The sequence below is a fragment of the Vicugna pacos genome, chromosome 34 (assembly GCF_048564905.1).
Source record: "Vicugna pacos chromosome 34, VicPac4, whole genome shotgun sequence".
NCBI classification, from domain to species: domain Eukaryota; kingdom Metazoa; phylum Chordata; class Mammalia; order Artiodactyla; family Camelidae; genus Vicugna; species Vicugna pacos.
In genome coordinates this window covers 12,211,351-12,225,929 of record NC_133020.1, presented here as the reverse complement: position 1 = coordinate 12,225,929, position 14,579 = coordinate 12,211,351, and the positions used below count along the sequence as shown (strand labels likewise).

Here is a 14,579-nt window from a genome sequence, read left to right as displayed (position 1 = left end):
CACCAGCCAGAGCCCGAGTCCAGCCTTGCAAGTTTTTTGTTTTTTAGGAAGATCCAAAGGAGAGTAGGGGGTGAAATGCTCAAGAGGCTTTGGGAAGAAATGATTCACAGTTATAAAAAGGATCTGGCTTGTGAGCTTTCCTCTTTATGAGGAGACAAACAACAGGCAGAAAGACGAAGCCAGCCGATTTCTTTCGCTGAGAAAAAGCAGAACGTACAAGCCCATTATTACTTTGCTAGTTAATTATTAATCCTATGCTTTTCTCTTGCTAGAACTTCTGGTGTGGTGTATAATTCATGAACACACTTTGCCAGCTCTCTGCCTGCTGGTTAATCTCTCTTTGGTGTCATTTTCGTCGTTTTGAAAGCCTCCAGTTCCCTTTTAGAGGACTTAGCGTTTCAAGTCCTCGGATCTCCAATTTCAGGCATCTACTTGCATGTTCTGATCTTTTTCGACTTTGGTGATCATCAACTTGAGTTTTGAGGCTCCGTAATTCTTCTTTCAGCACGTTATAGTCTAGGTATGATCAACACGTCTACCGCTATTCTCAAATTCTCATTTTACTATGAAGACGCAGTAAAAAATATCCAGGAGGGTGCGTGAAGGCTGGCCCTCTTGCCAAGGAGAGCTGAAATGTGCCCCCAGGTGGAGGCTGCTTAACGTTTGCAAAGACGCCGCTTCACAGCGTAGCCAGACTCTACCAACTATCGGGCCACAGCCTCCTTCCTGAGGCACCTGCTACTGGGGACTCTTTGCCGGGGATTTCTTTTACCCTAGTCGTTCTTAAACAAGTTAAAATGTGTTCACTACATTCGGTGAGGAGTGATTTTGAACACATGGAGAAGAACCACCGTCCTAGAAAATGGGACTTTATCCTGTTAACCATTTTCAGATCGTGATTCCTTCCTCATTCCTGAAAACCTTCAGCTTTGAGTCTCATGTCATTCGATTATCACCTCATATTTCTCTGCTGCGCTGTCAGCTGCCAACCTCTAGGACACTTTTCTCTGTTATTCCAAGTCATCAGCTCCTCTCTGACGAGCACGCTCTCCAGTTCTACTTCTGCCTTAATTCTCGGCAGGCTTAACATGTACATACAGATCATCCTTCCACCTTCCATCCTGCCATGTCTCGGTGTCTGAGTTCCTTGACCTCCTTTCCAGTGTCCTTGGCTTCCACTCTACCTTAACCAATGATATGCGTGGTCACACCCTACAGCTGGTACCCTAGACCAGGGATTGGTGAATTACACTCAGGTAAGGTCCAGCCTGCTACCTATTTGTCAATAAAGTTTTATTGGAGCACAGCCACACCCGTTCATTCTATCTTGTCTGTAACCGCTTATACACCACAATGAGACTTTGGTTGTAGGTGTAGCAGAGACTGTCTGGTGTGCAAAACCTATTTACTATCTAATATTTTTCAGAAAATGTTGGCCAACCCATGCCCTAGAGCAATAATTATCACCACTTTGTCATTTCATCTTTGTGAACCACTCCCACCCCCAGAACTACCACCTTCCATCTTCCCAGCTTACTCTCTGCTACTCAACCACAGAAATGCTTGCACCCCTGCAGGACCTCCAGTCCATTACTCCTTCATTATTTTCACCCTTTTCATGCCCTTCATGTTCTCACTATTTTTTTTTTTTTACCCAATTTAAGTCGCATGGCCAACTGTTGTAATCATGTTCTTCCACATTCCCCCATTTCTTTGCCTATCTCTTGTTTTCTGAAAATCGACTGGCAAAACAGTTCGCTGACTGCTGTCTCTACTCCTGTATCTGTGCAGCCTAATGTGACTGGAGAAAAACCCATAATCATGTTGAGCAACTTGTTTTAAATTCCCACCCACTAACCTCACAGAGCCTCCTAATGCTCCCTGGCAACATTCTGTGTATCTCCCCAGTGCCTTCTCTCCTCTATTGTCCTAGACAACAACTTCTTGCCTCTCCCCCCTCCTCCAGTCCCTAAAATGCCCTCCCCATCCTCACGGCTCACGGCTTGGCATCTGACTTCTCTGAAAAAACTGAACCAGCCGGAAGACAATTCCCATCGAATCTCCATCCCATATTTATACACCCATGAGTTTCTGCATCCACATGCTCTGCCTTCCAGACTGTTCCCACTGGTGAACCATGCTTGCTACTCTCTAAAGCCAAATTCTCAACTTGTATTTCCCCCTCCCTGACACCATCAACTTCCCCTCTCTGTTGAATCGTTCCCACTAGAATAATGTATGGTGCCATCATTTTTCTTCCTTAAAAAACAAATACAAACTAAAAAAAATCCTTTATTAACTTCATACCTTTGTCAGTCACTGTTTCACTTCTTTGTTCCCCTTTGCAGCAAAATTTTTCAAATAAGTTGTCTCCAAGTCTTCTTTTCTCCTTATCCCTTAAAATGATTCTGATCAGGTTTTTATGCATTCCCCTTCCAGACAAAAAAAAGCTCTTGTCAAAATGACCAGTAACCCCTAAGTCATTTAATTCAGTAGTCAATTCTCAGTCCTCATCTTGAATGAGGATACCTGGATACCTTTCCTTCATTTGACTTCGAAGATGCTGCTTTCTTGGTTTCTTCTTTTCTCAGTAATCACTTCTTTTCTATCTCCTTTGCAAATTTCTCATCTTCTCCTGAATGTCTTAATGATAAAGTAGCCTCAGGACTCAGTTTTTTGTTTGTTTGTTTGTTTACTGGAGGTACTGGGGATTGAACCCAGGACCTTGAGCTTGCTAACCATGCACTCTACTACTGAGCTGTACCCACCCCCTAGGGCTCAGTTCTTGAATCCTCTTCTCTGTCTACACTGACTCCCTATGTACGCTGACTCCACAGGTGATCTCAGCTAGTCCCATTGCTTTAAATACCACCAAGTTGCTTATGACTCTCAAACTGAATCCACCTCCTACCTTAATACCAGATTATAGTCTTGGCTGTCCAACTCCCTATTTGATGTCTTGATTTGACATCTCATTCTCAACATGTTCAAAACAAAACTCATGCTTACTCCACCTGTAGCCTTTTATCTCTATAGATGTCAACTCCATCCTTCCAACTGCTCAAGTCATAAACTTGGGTGCCATCATTAACTCCTCTCTCTCTCTCTGTCACTTATTCTAGTGGTCTATCTTCAAATGTGACTAAACTTTGACTATTTCTTGCTACTTATACTGCTATGTCCCTGTCTGAGACACTCACGTGTCTTCCCTAGATTATTACCTCAATCCATCTATCCTTCTCCTCACTATAGTATATTCTCCATGGCAGAGAGAGGGGTTTTTTTGTTTGTTTTAAGTGTTAGCAATATCATGTCACTTTTTCCCCATGTCACTCAGAGCCCAAATCAGAGTCCTTACCATGGACACTTTGACTTATCTCTTACCGGGGTCTCCCTTCCTTACTCTTCCAACTGCACGAGACCCCTTGACTTTAGTGACAGCCACACTCCCATCTTTGCACCTACTGACTGCCTTTCCAGCAATGATGTTCTTTCCAGACACCCATGTGGCTGACTCCCTCAGCTCTTTCAAGTCTTTGCCCAAATGTCACCTCCCACTGAGGTCTCTTCTGACCAATGTCCTCGTGCTGCAACCCGCTCCCTCCCTGCGTGACATTCCTGCTCTGTCTTTCCTTCCTCTATAGCACCATCACCTTCTAACATGCTCTATAACTTAATTATGTATTTTACTTACTGTTTATCATCTTTCTCCCCTTGGTAGAATGTAAATTCTACAATGGCAGAAATTTTTGTCTTTTTTTTTTTTAAATCATGTGTCTTAAGTTCCCAGAGCAGTGCCAGGAACATTGTAGACACCCAGACGGTGTTCTGTGAATAAACACACACAGGTTTATGAGATAGCTGAGGTCTACACTGCCATGCTTAAGACATAATTTGAAAAGTTTTCTATTTTTTTTTTCTTGCAGATCGTCTTCCGTGCACAGTGTGGCTCAGTGGGGTGAGAAATGCCCATGGAAATTTGGGAAGTGATCTGCTGTGCTTCCTGTCTCAGTGCTATCAAGGTAGGACACTGTCAGTAATTTGAATAATATATTTTTATTCTACCCCAGTAGATATAGCTACAAATCTCATTCATTCATTTGTTTATTCAATCAAAATATATTTATTTGTCACCTGCCATGTACATGCACTTTTCAGGAAGAAAGAACACAGAAGAAGGCAGAGAAAGGTGAGAAAATGGACTTCCACATCATACCTTCTCATAATGAGAGGCAGGCCATAAGCAGACACTTATGAATAATATAATTTTAGATTCTGACAAGTGTTATTTTAAAAAATGGGGCAAGGTAATGGACTGGAAAGTGGTGAGATGACCAGAGGAGATCTTTGAGAAAACTCAACGGTGAGAGGAAGCCAACCACTTGAAAACAAAAGAAGGGGGATCCTCGGTAGAGCAAAGAATAAGTCTCAAGACCTTGGGGCAAAAATAAGTGTGCCACCTTAGAAACACAGAGTGAAGATCACCAAATTTCTAGTGAAGTGGTCATGGGGAAGAATTTATAAAAGGTAGTTGGAACAGTCCACGGAGGCCAAATCAATTTATCTCCGAATTCCTATTGTGGAATTTCAAGCAGAGGTATGATAGGACTGATGTTTTAGAACGAGCATGAGAGCTGTTCTGAAAGGAGTGGGTTCCTGGGGCAGGAGAGAAAGCAAGGAGGCCAGTTAGGAGGCTCGGATAGAACTGGGGTTAGAGACCAGGTGGATCGCGAAGAAGATGGTGAGACAGGGCCAGAGTTAGATTGGATTTCAGAGTGAGGACTAGGGCTTGCTGTTGGATTGGAGGTGAGACGTAAGGAGAAAAAAGGGACCTAGGATGACTTGTGAGGAAGACATGATTCTGCTCACACTGTCAGGTCTCCTGGTGTTCAAGTTGTGGGAGGTGTGGTAGAAAAAGCTGTGAGCATGACATGTGTGTTTGAGCCCCGAGTCTTGGACTATTAATTCACATGAAAGATTGGAAATTGATCACAATTAATCACAATTATAACAGCACACATTACAGCCACTAATTACTTGAGTGCTGTCTATATATTAGATGCTCTGCTGGTTCCTTTACCTAAAATATTCCACTTAGTCCTTACAACAACACCTCCCCATCTTATAGATGATGCAAAAGGCTCAGAAATGCAGAGCAATTTTGCCAAGGTCACACAACCAGTCAGTGGCAGAACTGGGTTTGAATTCAGGTCTGTCCGACTTTAAGACCATGGAGATCAACCACGATGCTCTACTGCGTCCCGGAGGAGTGATTCTTGACTTTACAGTTCAAAACACCCCTTCACATTTTATGTCATTTAATTCTCAAGTGATGGTTACACCGATGCTGGGATATAAGGAAGAATTTTACAATTATTTCCATTTTAAAGATCTGAAAGGTGAAGCTTGGAAGTTAAATGAATTTTTAAGGTCACACGTATAGTAAGTGACAAAGCTGGAAATCAAAACCCAAGTCTTCTGGTCCCTACCTCAAGACGTCTATAGAGAATAAGTCAGTTGATTTAGGTGGACCTCAATTTCCAAATAGGTAAATTAAGGATGGGCAGACTAAGTGATTTATATTACATGACATACCTTCTTAACAGCCTAGACTTTTAAGTCCCTCTCTGGCTTTTGTTTGTTGAGCCACAGTTGCTGAGCTAGCCAGGAAGTTCCTGTCTGCATTCACTCATCACTTTCATTCACTGCCTTTCTTCACATCTAACCTATGCAATTTTTGACTGAATGCTTCCAACAATTTTCTAGAAACATCAGGGAAGTCACAAACATTTGTGTGGTGGCATTCTTTTATACTTCTTTTGTATTCCTTGTAGTGTCAAACAGTGACATCCACATTTTAGAACCTCATAAAATCATTTTTTCATGCGTCATATGTGGAACGAAATGATTTAAAATGATTAACAAGAAGTCTAACGTACATTTATGACCGTAATTGCACAAACCACTAATTTTATTTTGACTTTTTCACCAAATTGCCTTGGTATTGTATATGTGTGCATATACGTATTAAATATACATATATATTTAAGGAATTTAAGAATACCTGAAGATAATAGAATCACTGAAGATTTTAGATGAGTGAAGTGGTTAGACTTGTCGTTTAGGATGGTCACTCAAAAAATTGTGAGCTGACTGATGCTGGGATATAAGGAAGAATGGGAGAGGGAATGGGAGGGAGATTGGAGGTAGGAAGATAGGAAGTTATAAAAATAATCCTGATAAAGTGTAATTGGTGATTGAATTACAGTCAGGATCCCCAAGGGCAGGGAAATCTGAGGAAGGTAGACATATAAGAAGCAACAGGTCACACTGATAAATACACACACATGCATATCTTACTGTACTGCAGGAAGTCCCTGAAATACTTTGATGTACTTTTAAGTGGCTAGTTTAATTAATATCAGCAATCTAGATACGCAGAAAACCCTTGATATTTAATAAAGTTATTTTGAACCTGTCTTATGAAACATGAGTGATCACACTTAATTTAGTGTTAATTTAAAGACATTGAGTTATCTGGAAAATTGAGTCGAATTTTCATATCATTTGCATGTTGATATACTCTCAGAGTACACTACAAATGTCATTTTTGAGGGCAGTATATATATGCAAGCTTATCTGTGAATGAGAGGGAGGGGTGGGAAGAGGGAGGGTAGGAGGAAAAAGGAAAGTGTGCCTCTGAGTAGACTGACGTTGTCTTCCAGGTTTTAGCAGAGTTTTTCCTCCTGTCGTGTATCTGACCGAATGATTGCTTCCTTTTACCCGTTTAGTAAACCTTGCATTCCATCCTGTCTACATTCAGGTAGAATAAACAGTTGTCTGTATGCAATAAAGGAATGAAGAGAAATTAGACTTTTTTTTAAAAAAACATGTGGGTGATCTCTAGGTTTGTTCTCAAGCAATGTGGGCCATCTCCAGGGCGTGAACAGATCTCTAGCCACTGGAGGTGATGATGTGCTCTGTGTGAAAATTCAGTCTGTTCAAGCAGCAGGTGAAAAAATTGTTACTCACGGGCTGGGTTGACGAGGGTTTCAGCCACTCCGAGTAAAATGTATTGAAGAACCAGGTGGAAACAGGGCATGGAGGAAACGGTGAGAGCTTTGCCAGAAAGGGGCTGTTCCATGGCAGGGAAGTGCTTTCTGTGCATTTCAAAGAAGCCAGCTACCGTCACAGACAATGCAGCAGAAAGATTTCCAGCGACTGAAGAAAAGGAATGTAAAAGGAAACAAATTTTTTTTTGAAGTCCGAAATCAGTGTAACAGGCCATAGCATTTTTCACACGTTGGCATTAGACCATGTTTCCTCAGCACCTTGTTGTTACTCTGGAGATAGCCAGATGCCAGCCGGGTGTATTGCGTGACATTCCTGTGCTTGTGATACAGGAAGACGAATGTAGGGGAAGAGGATGGCCGCGTCCAGGTCTCGGCTGAGTTCCTGGGACACGCGCCCTGCCAAGTGTGGGTCCTTGACTTCACATGGGAAAGAATTCAAGAGCGAGCCACGGTTGAGTAAAGGTAGGTTTATTCAGAGAGGTACGCATTCCATAGACAGAGTACAGGCTGTCTCAGAAGGCAAGAGAGAGGCCCCAAGGTGCAGGGTTTAGTTTAAAGTAAAAGTAGACACGCACTCCGTAGACAGAGTCCGTCTCGCTCACAAGGGAGAGCGGCCACGAGTGCAGACGTTGTTAGTTTTCATGGGCTCAGTTACTTATATGCTAACAAGTGGGAGGATTGTTCCAACTACTTTTGGGGAAGGGGCTGGGATTCTCAGGAATTGGCCCCTGCCCACCTTTGGACCTTTTATGGTCAGCCTCAGAACTGTCACGGCACCTGTAGGAGTGCCATTTACCGCGTTAATATATTACAATGAGCCGAAAATGAAGCACAAGGTCTACTGGGAGTCAAATCTCCCGCCATCCTGGGCCTCAAGGCGTCCTGGGAGTTGAATCTCCGCCATCTTGGTGTTAATTGCTGTGTCATTTCTTGGATGGAGGTGCCCTGCCCACTTCCTGTCTCACCTGGGCTCTGCTCTTTCAGAAACGGCTGCATTAACTCCCTATTTCCTGACTTGCTAATTATACAGTCTCAGTTATTTAACCTCATTATCACTTTCCTCAGCTTTCAGATGCGGTTAATGATACTTACTTTGTAGGACGTCTATGAGATTTAAATAAGATAACGTACTGGTATTATTGTAACAGTTCCTGGCAGCAATTAATAGCAATTATTATTGAAGATAAAGCAATCATTTGAACTTTTATCCTCAGATAAGGTATATCATTCTGATAACTTTTTAGATACACCTGAATCAAAAATGATTTGGGAAAACTTAAAAATGATCTCTTCATAAGATTTTAATCATTATTTTAAAATGGTTTTGAAGTAACCTGTAGGCATTGTCAATCCTCAGTTTTCTGACATTTCTCTAATCTTTGCAAAAAAAAATAAAGCAGCTATTAGAGAATGTGAGGCTAGAAACTCTTGTCTGGGAAAAAATATCAAATGTGAATTAGCTAGGTAAAGACTATACATAAAAGCAATTATTCAGATAGTGGTCCAACTCTTCTCTTCTCTTTTATGTTTATGCAATTATCTAGGAAATTTTGGTTGAAAATGAGTAAGAATTTTGTTACAGTTTGTATTGACTGCAACCATTCCATTTTTCAATTTATCATTCATATTAGTGGACTTAATCCCATTGTAGAGCAGAGGCAAACTTCAGCCTGATGGGATTTACTTGAAATTTAGAGACAGTCACATTTTGCTAACTTGCATAAAACTTCAGATAAGGCAAAGCTTTCAATTCAGAAAAATCAATCTAATGTTTAAATAGCTTAGTATTTGTTTTGGTTGATAGAGAAACTGGTAGGTAAGTTTTTTGATTATATCTCAGCATTTAAATGTGTCCATAAATTTTGCTCTTTACTGAGTCCTCAAGAAATAGAAGGTACAAAAAAAGAGGAAATCTGAGTAACAGAAAATTTAGGGAACTTTTAAATGTGTTATTTTAAATTAGGGTCCATGAAGGCCCATTCATAATGAAGTAGAAATTTTGGTTCTGTAAACAGGTTATACAAAAACAAAAAAGAAAGTTTAATATTATTTTCCTTTAAGTTCCTTAATATTAACTTCCTTCAAATTCATCACGTAATTTATCTAGATTATTTGGCATATTAAGACACATCAGAAAGAGAGCTAAAATGTCAATTTAATTTAATATTTACTCTGTTACTGTTGTCTGTAAAGCAGTATGCTAGGGCAGTTGGGGATGTAAGATGAAAAATACCTGTTCTCAGTCACTGCAAACTCAGATTCTATTGGGGATGTAAGAAGAACTTATCTCTAGCTGGAGAAGAGAAATAGATCACTTCATGCTTTAAAGAAAGAAAGGTTTCATATATAAGGGGGTTTCTCCTATTAGTGGTATGTTCCCATATTTGGACTGAGCGATCCAAATTCTGCCTTTTGTTTCTCTTTAGACCACTGGGAACTCATTTCAGGAGATTCAGCTTCAGTTTGTGTGTTAATTTCTGAATCTGGAACGGGTAGCTCATTTACATGGAGATCAGATGCACAAATGTATCTATAAGGTATACATTATTGCTTCAGATGGCGTACTAGAGGGTCTACTTCACCTTGCATTTAATTCCAGTGTTGATGTCAACGTCAAAGATAAGAATCTGAGAAAGTTAATGGGCTTTTATTAGACGAATGAACAATGGAATGCACGAGTTATTCAGGCTAGGTATGTGCCTGTTACTTCTTTTAGTGTCAACGGTTCCTCCTGCCAGCTATTTTGCAATACACTGTGTTGTTTCTTGGGGAAAATGTAGCAGTTCTAGAAACTGTAACAGAGGAAAAGTAGTTTTGATGAAATAATCCTACTTTCAATGAACGTGATTTGATCTCTGGCTTGGTTTTTAATTTATCAAGCATTCTGGTTCCTACCAAAAAGAAACCTTGTATCACTGCAACTTATTAGAACTAGTAGAAGTTACTGGTTATGTAAAAAGGAACCAACACCTTGGCTGTACCTATATCATAAAGGACTTTGAGTCAGAATTTGAATTTTCAAGTTTTTATTTTAAAGAGGAAGGTCTGGCAGGCATGTGACTATACTTCACCTGCATTTCAATTTAAATGTTACTTAAAAGCCAAGATAATTGCTGCCTACTGTGTCATACACTTCTGCCTTGTATTAGGCTTAATAACAATCTTAATTAGGCTAATTTTAGTCAGATTAATACTTTGTCAGCACTAGCTACTAAATGCCACATACTGCAGGATTTTAGTTAATGCTGAGGAAAGGAAATACTCACGATGTAAACATTTTTGAACTGAAAAAGGCTAAGACGAAGTAAGTCCAACTACGACAGAGGATAAATCAGTGATGTTACTGATTCTGGATTTTTGGTGTATTAAGATTGGCTTTTAAATAGGCACGTCTGTCACATGCAATGTTAGGAAAATACAGTCCTGATAAAATATTCTGAGCATATCAGGCCCGTGTCTTCCACAGTTCTGGGAGGTTTGGAGATTTTTTTATAGTTGGTACTGTGGTACATTTCCTGATTTCTTTAGCTTGATAAACTCACGAATGTCCCATCTTGAATCAGAAACGCCTCTTTCGCCGCATTGTTTATGAGCTAGACAAAGAGCATGAGCTTATCTTTTCGTTTATTAAGGTGCCAGTTTGACCAACTGAGTGAGATTTGTCCGTCCCTCACCTGTGGCCTGAGCTGTGATTATCTATGTCAGACACAAGGGATTGGCATTGTCTGCACCATCTGCCTCCTTAAACGTGACAGTCCCTGGGTGGGGAATGACTAGATGTGAAAGGGAGCAGGGACTCTAAGGAACAACTGCCCACTGTGGTGACAAAAGGATTTTTCATTCACTTAATAGCCTTAATTGGAAAAAGCAGTCAGGATTCCAAACTAACACTGACAGTTTAACTTCTATAATCTAATAGCCATGGATAGCTGGTAAATGGAATAATAATAATTAGTAATATAATAATAATAACGATAATAATAAAAAAAATAATAATACAATGGCTTTAGATGAGGAGGTCTGAATTCAAAGAAGACTTACTATCTTTGAGACCCTTGACCTAGTAAATGATGATTTATCATGAGGTTAAGTGGGATATGTATGTGAAGGTGCCTAGATTCAAATTTGGAATTGATAAATATTTGTTCATAATTTATATACTTATATACTTCACTCATATTTCCAAGGCACTTGGGTTCAAAACGAAAGTAAATTTTAATATTAGATTCAATTCAGTTATGTAAATTACTATCAAAAATTACCCTAGGTTTGTGCTTCTATGTCCTGATAAAACTTATCAATCTTCCATAATCACAAGAAGAACATGGGAAACTTAAGCAAATACCTAGTTAAAAAGATGCATATCATCACACTTCTTTATATTCCCATAGCAAAATATTATGCAAATAGGTGAACAAGAATGTAAATGAACAAATGAGTGGAGTCTGACTTAGAAAAACTGAATTCAGTATTCTGTACTCAGAAGAATAGAGTTGAGGGTTTTTTTTCACGTGAGTCTAGTTTTTTCTTTTTTCCTGTTCAGTAAGTCTGTTACCAATCTTGATGGAGAATATTTAGTTCATTAACGTCAAACAATATATTAGATCACTCTAACTTTCCTCTATCCAGAAAAAAAACAAAAAACACATGCTTCTTTAAGAACAGACTTGATGTCAAATATGCAAGAGTGGAGAATTGTCCAAGAGAAAGTAGCTCATATTTAAAGTGAATTTAAGATTTCTTATTCTCAGGAAGGACTTCTAGTGTACTTCTTTCAGCCATGTTGTATACCGTATTTTTCTAAAGTAGCCCTATTAAAAATTTTTTTAGCAATTAAGCATCATTTGGAAGCTCAGACTGAACTTTCATGATACTGTACAGGACTGCCAAAGTTTTTGGCATTGTGCAATATAAATTTACCCCCGTTTCATTCTGCATTTATTACATTTTAATAGTATACTTGCTGAAACAAATATCTTAATTTTCTTTCATATCCTCAAATAGTGCTGGAAATACTGGTTTTTGGATATCCACACTGGCAGATTAAAAAACACTTTTTAAGATTTAAGGATTGACAGAACCTAGTAAGATTTATAGTTTGCCTAAACCTATTACAATAAATAATGGCCAGGTTACTTGCTTACAGAATAAATAAAAAAAGATGATGTACTCAAGGCCTCTGTAACTGCAGATAACAAAATAAACTAAGTCACTTAGAGTTCTTTCCGAAAACAAATCCACCCTGTGACGTGATTTGGGGTGATCTTCTTGATGGTTTTGGTAACAGGAAGCAGGTACCTTGAAATGTAACTTCTATAAACAGAGAAACAGCAAAAAATACAATAATGGATTACTAGAAGGCTGCATGCTCCCCACGGAGCTCTACAAAGGAGGAGTTAAGAGTAACAGCAGGTTAACCAAGAGAAGAGAATCTTCCAGGTGCCTGACTGTGACTATTTTGATGAAATTATTTCTCAAGCAGACGATAAGATACAAGGTTGCCATTACATGATATTTCTTCAGAGTTTCTTTGCTTTCTGTTTATACTCGCCAAACGATTAGACCTGCCCCCTGCGAACGATGCCTCAGTATTAGCTAACATTCACAGGGCTTCCACTGACGTGTCAGAACTGTGCTTCAGCCACTCGTGTCATCCTGGGTGATTTCAAAAGTCTTACAGAACAAAGGGACCCAAAATTTATCTCTGGTTTGCCCCTCAGTGAAAAAAAAAAAGTAAGTGAGCTAGAAGGCAAGAAAAGTTAGGTGGCTTTTCCAAGCCACCCAGGGGACGCTCAGTGGCAGAGACCCCCATCTCTGATCGTTAGACTGAGCCGGGTTTTCCTGCATCAGCACGTGTCCTCTTGTTCCGTGGCAGTGCCTGGGGGACCACAGCCAGATCGAGGAGGGTGTGGCCGGAATGGACTTCACCTCCTTCTCTCTCATTTCAGTGGCAGAAATTTTATGTTGTGGTCTATTGCTTGCATTCTGAGTAAGACATTTAACATTTTTTTCCATTTTTCTCATTTAAAAAATGAGAGTTGAGCTTTAATGTTCTCAACCATAGCAACAACAAAATGGGAAATATGTGAGGTAAAGAATGTGTTAACTAACCTTATTATGGTAAATGTCTTGCAGTATATACTTGTATCAGTTTGTCACATTGTGTACCTTAAGCTTATGTAGTATATCAATTCGATCTCAAGGAAGCTAGAAGAAATGTTTGAAAATTATTGCTGTAAGTCTTACAATTGGAAGCAGTACTATATTGAATAGTACAGTGAATCACTAATTTTTAGTAAATTTTTCTATGGTTCAGAAGTTAATGCCTCCCAGGTACAGCCTGGCTTTATTTTTTAGGTCCATTACCTGGCTTAATTTTTAAGAACACACTTAGCATTGACATAGGAGGAGAGACTGCTTTACTTGAAGAAGGAGCGGCTATTGGGTGGTACTGGAAGTTTTACCAAGTTTTTATAGCAGGGGTATCTTTTGAAGAAGCACAAAAGTGTAGGAAGAAAATGGGACGCTGAGCAATGTGAGATTTGAGAAGCTGGACGTCATCACTGTCAAATCCACCTTCTTTCCTGTTTGTCAAAATAGGACTTCAGAGCATGTAGCTAACTTAAATCTTAGTAAGACTTTTTCATTTTAAAAAGTTGCAAACAATTGACTTGAAATGGTAGGTTGTACTTACTAATGCATGCCGACAGAAATGGTCCCTCTCTCTTAGAGGGAAACAGGCAGGTGCTGAAATAGTCCATGAAAGGAGCCAGAATTAATAGCGGTAGGATGCTGACGACATTCATTGCTGCAACTGGCAGAGCAGACCCACCTAGGTTCAGGTTGGAATTCATGGTCTGCAGATAATATCCTGAAGGAATCTGAAGGAGGAAAGAGTCATGCATCAAGACAGATGCATGGAGAAAGTTTTGGAGAAAGTTCTGTCCCCTCCCTGTACTGAGAACATCTCTGAGCCGGATGTCCCGCCAGGGTCTTCCAGGTTCTGATTATGAGCTGATAAAGGGCAGAAGGAGCTCTGTTTTAGTCCATTGACAGCACTACTAATTATTTATGGGCGCATCTTTTGTCATCTAGTTTATCTTCTTAATTTTCCTCGGAAAAGTAAAAGTGGCCCTAATTTTGTGCTTGGGATGACACATAAGAAATTGAGTAACAAATTTTGCATATAAGCAAATAGGTTTTTTGTTGGCCAAGAATAAAGCAAAAGCCAGTAGAAAGCATGAAAGGCTTTTGTTTTCACCTTGATTAAAAATAGTTTGGGGCTAGACTCGATCCTTCAAATAGCATTGAGTTGAAGAGCAAAACAGATAGGAATGACTTTTTTCCTGAGAAGAGGGGCCCAGTGGGGAGACACATTACTTCCTGTGGGCTGTCTTGGCGGGCTCCCTGGATCAGCCTGGTTTCTAACATGAGCCAAGTAACATGAGAAAAACAGAGAGAAAACATACGTGGGTCGATATTCTCTTTTGAAAGTAATTGTGTAGC

The 14,579-nt window shown here is 39.7% G+C and overlaps 1 protein-coding gene across 1 annotated transcript in view; it reads right to left on the bottom strand.

Annotated features, from left to right (window-relative positions):
• The window catches only part of SLC15A5 (solute carrier family 15 member 5), a 65,410-nt gene that overhangs the window by 25,062 nt on the left and 25,769 nt on the right, over positions 1-14,579 (bottom strand). Inside the window, exons 5-6 of the mRNA XM_006199901.3 lie at positions 13,768-13,954; positions 7,033-7,221 (exon numbers count right to left, since the gene is read on the bottom strand). Coding sequence (XP_006199963.2) covers positions 7,033-7,221; positions 13,768-13,954 — 376 coding nt within the window. The remainder of the gene's footprint in view (positions 1-7,032; positions 7,222-13,767; positions 13,955-14,579) is intronic.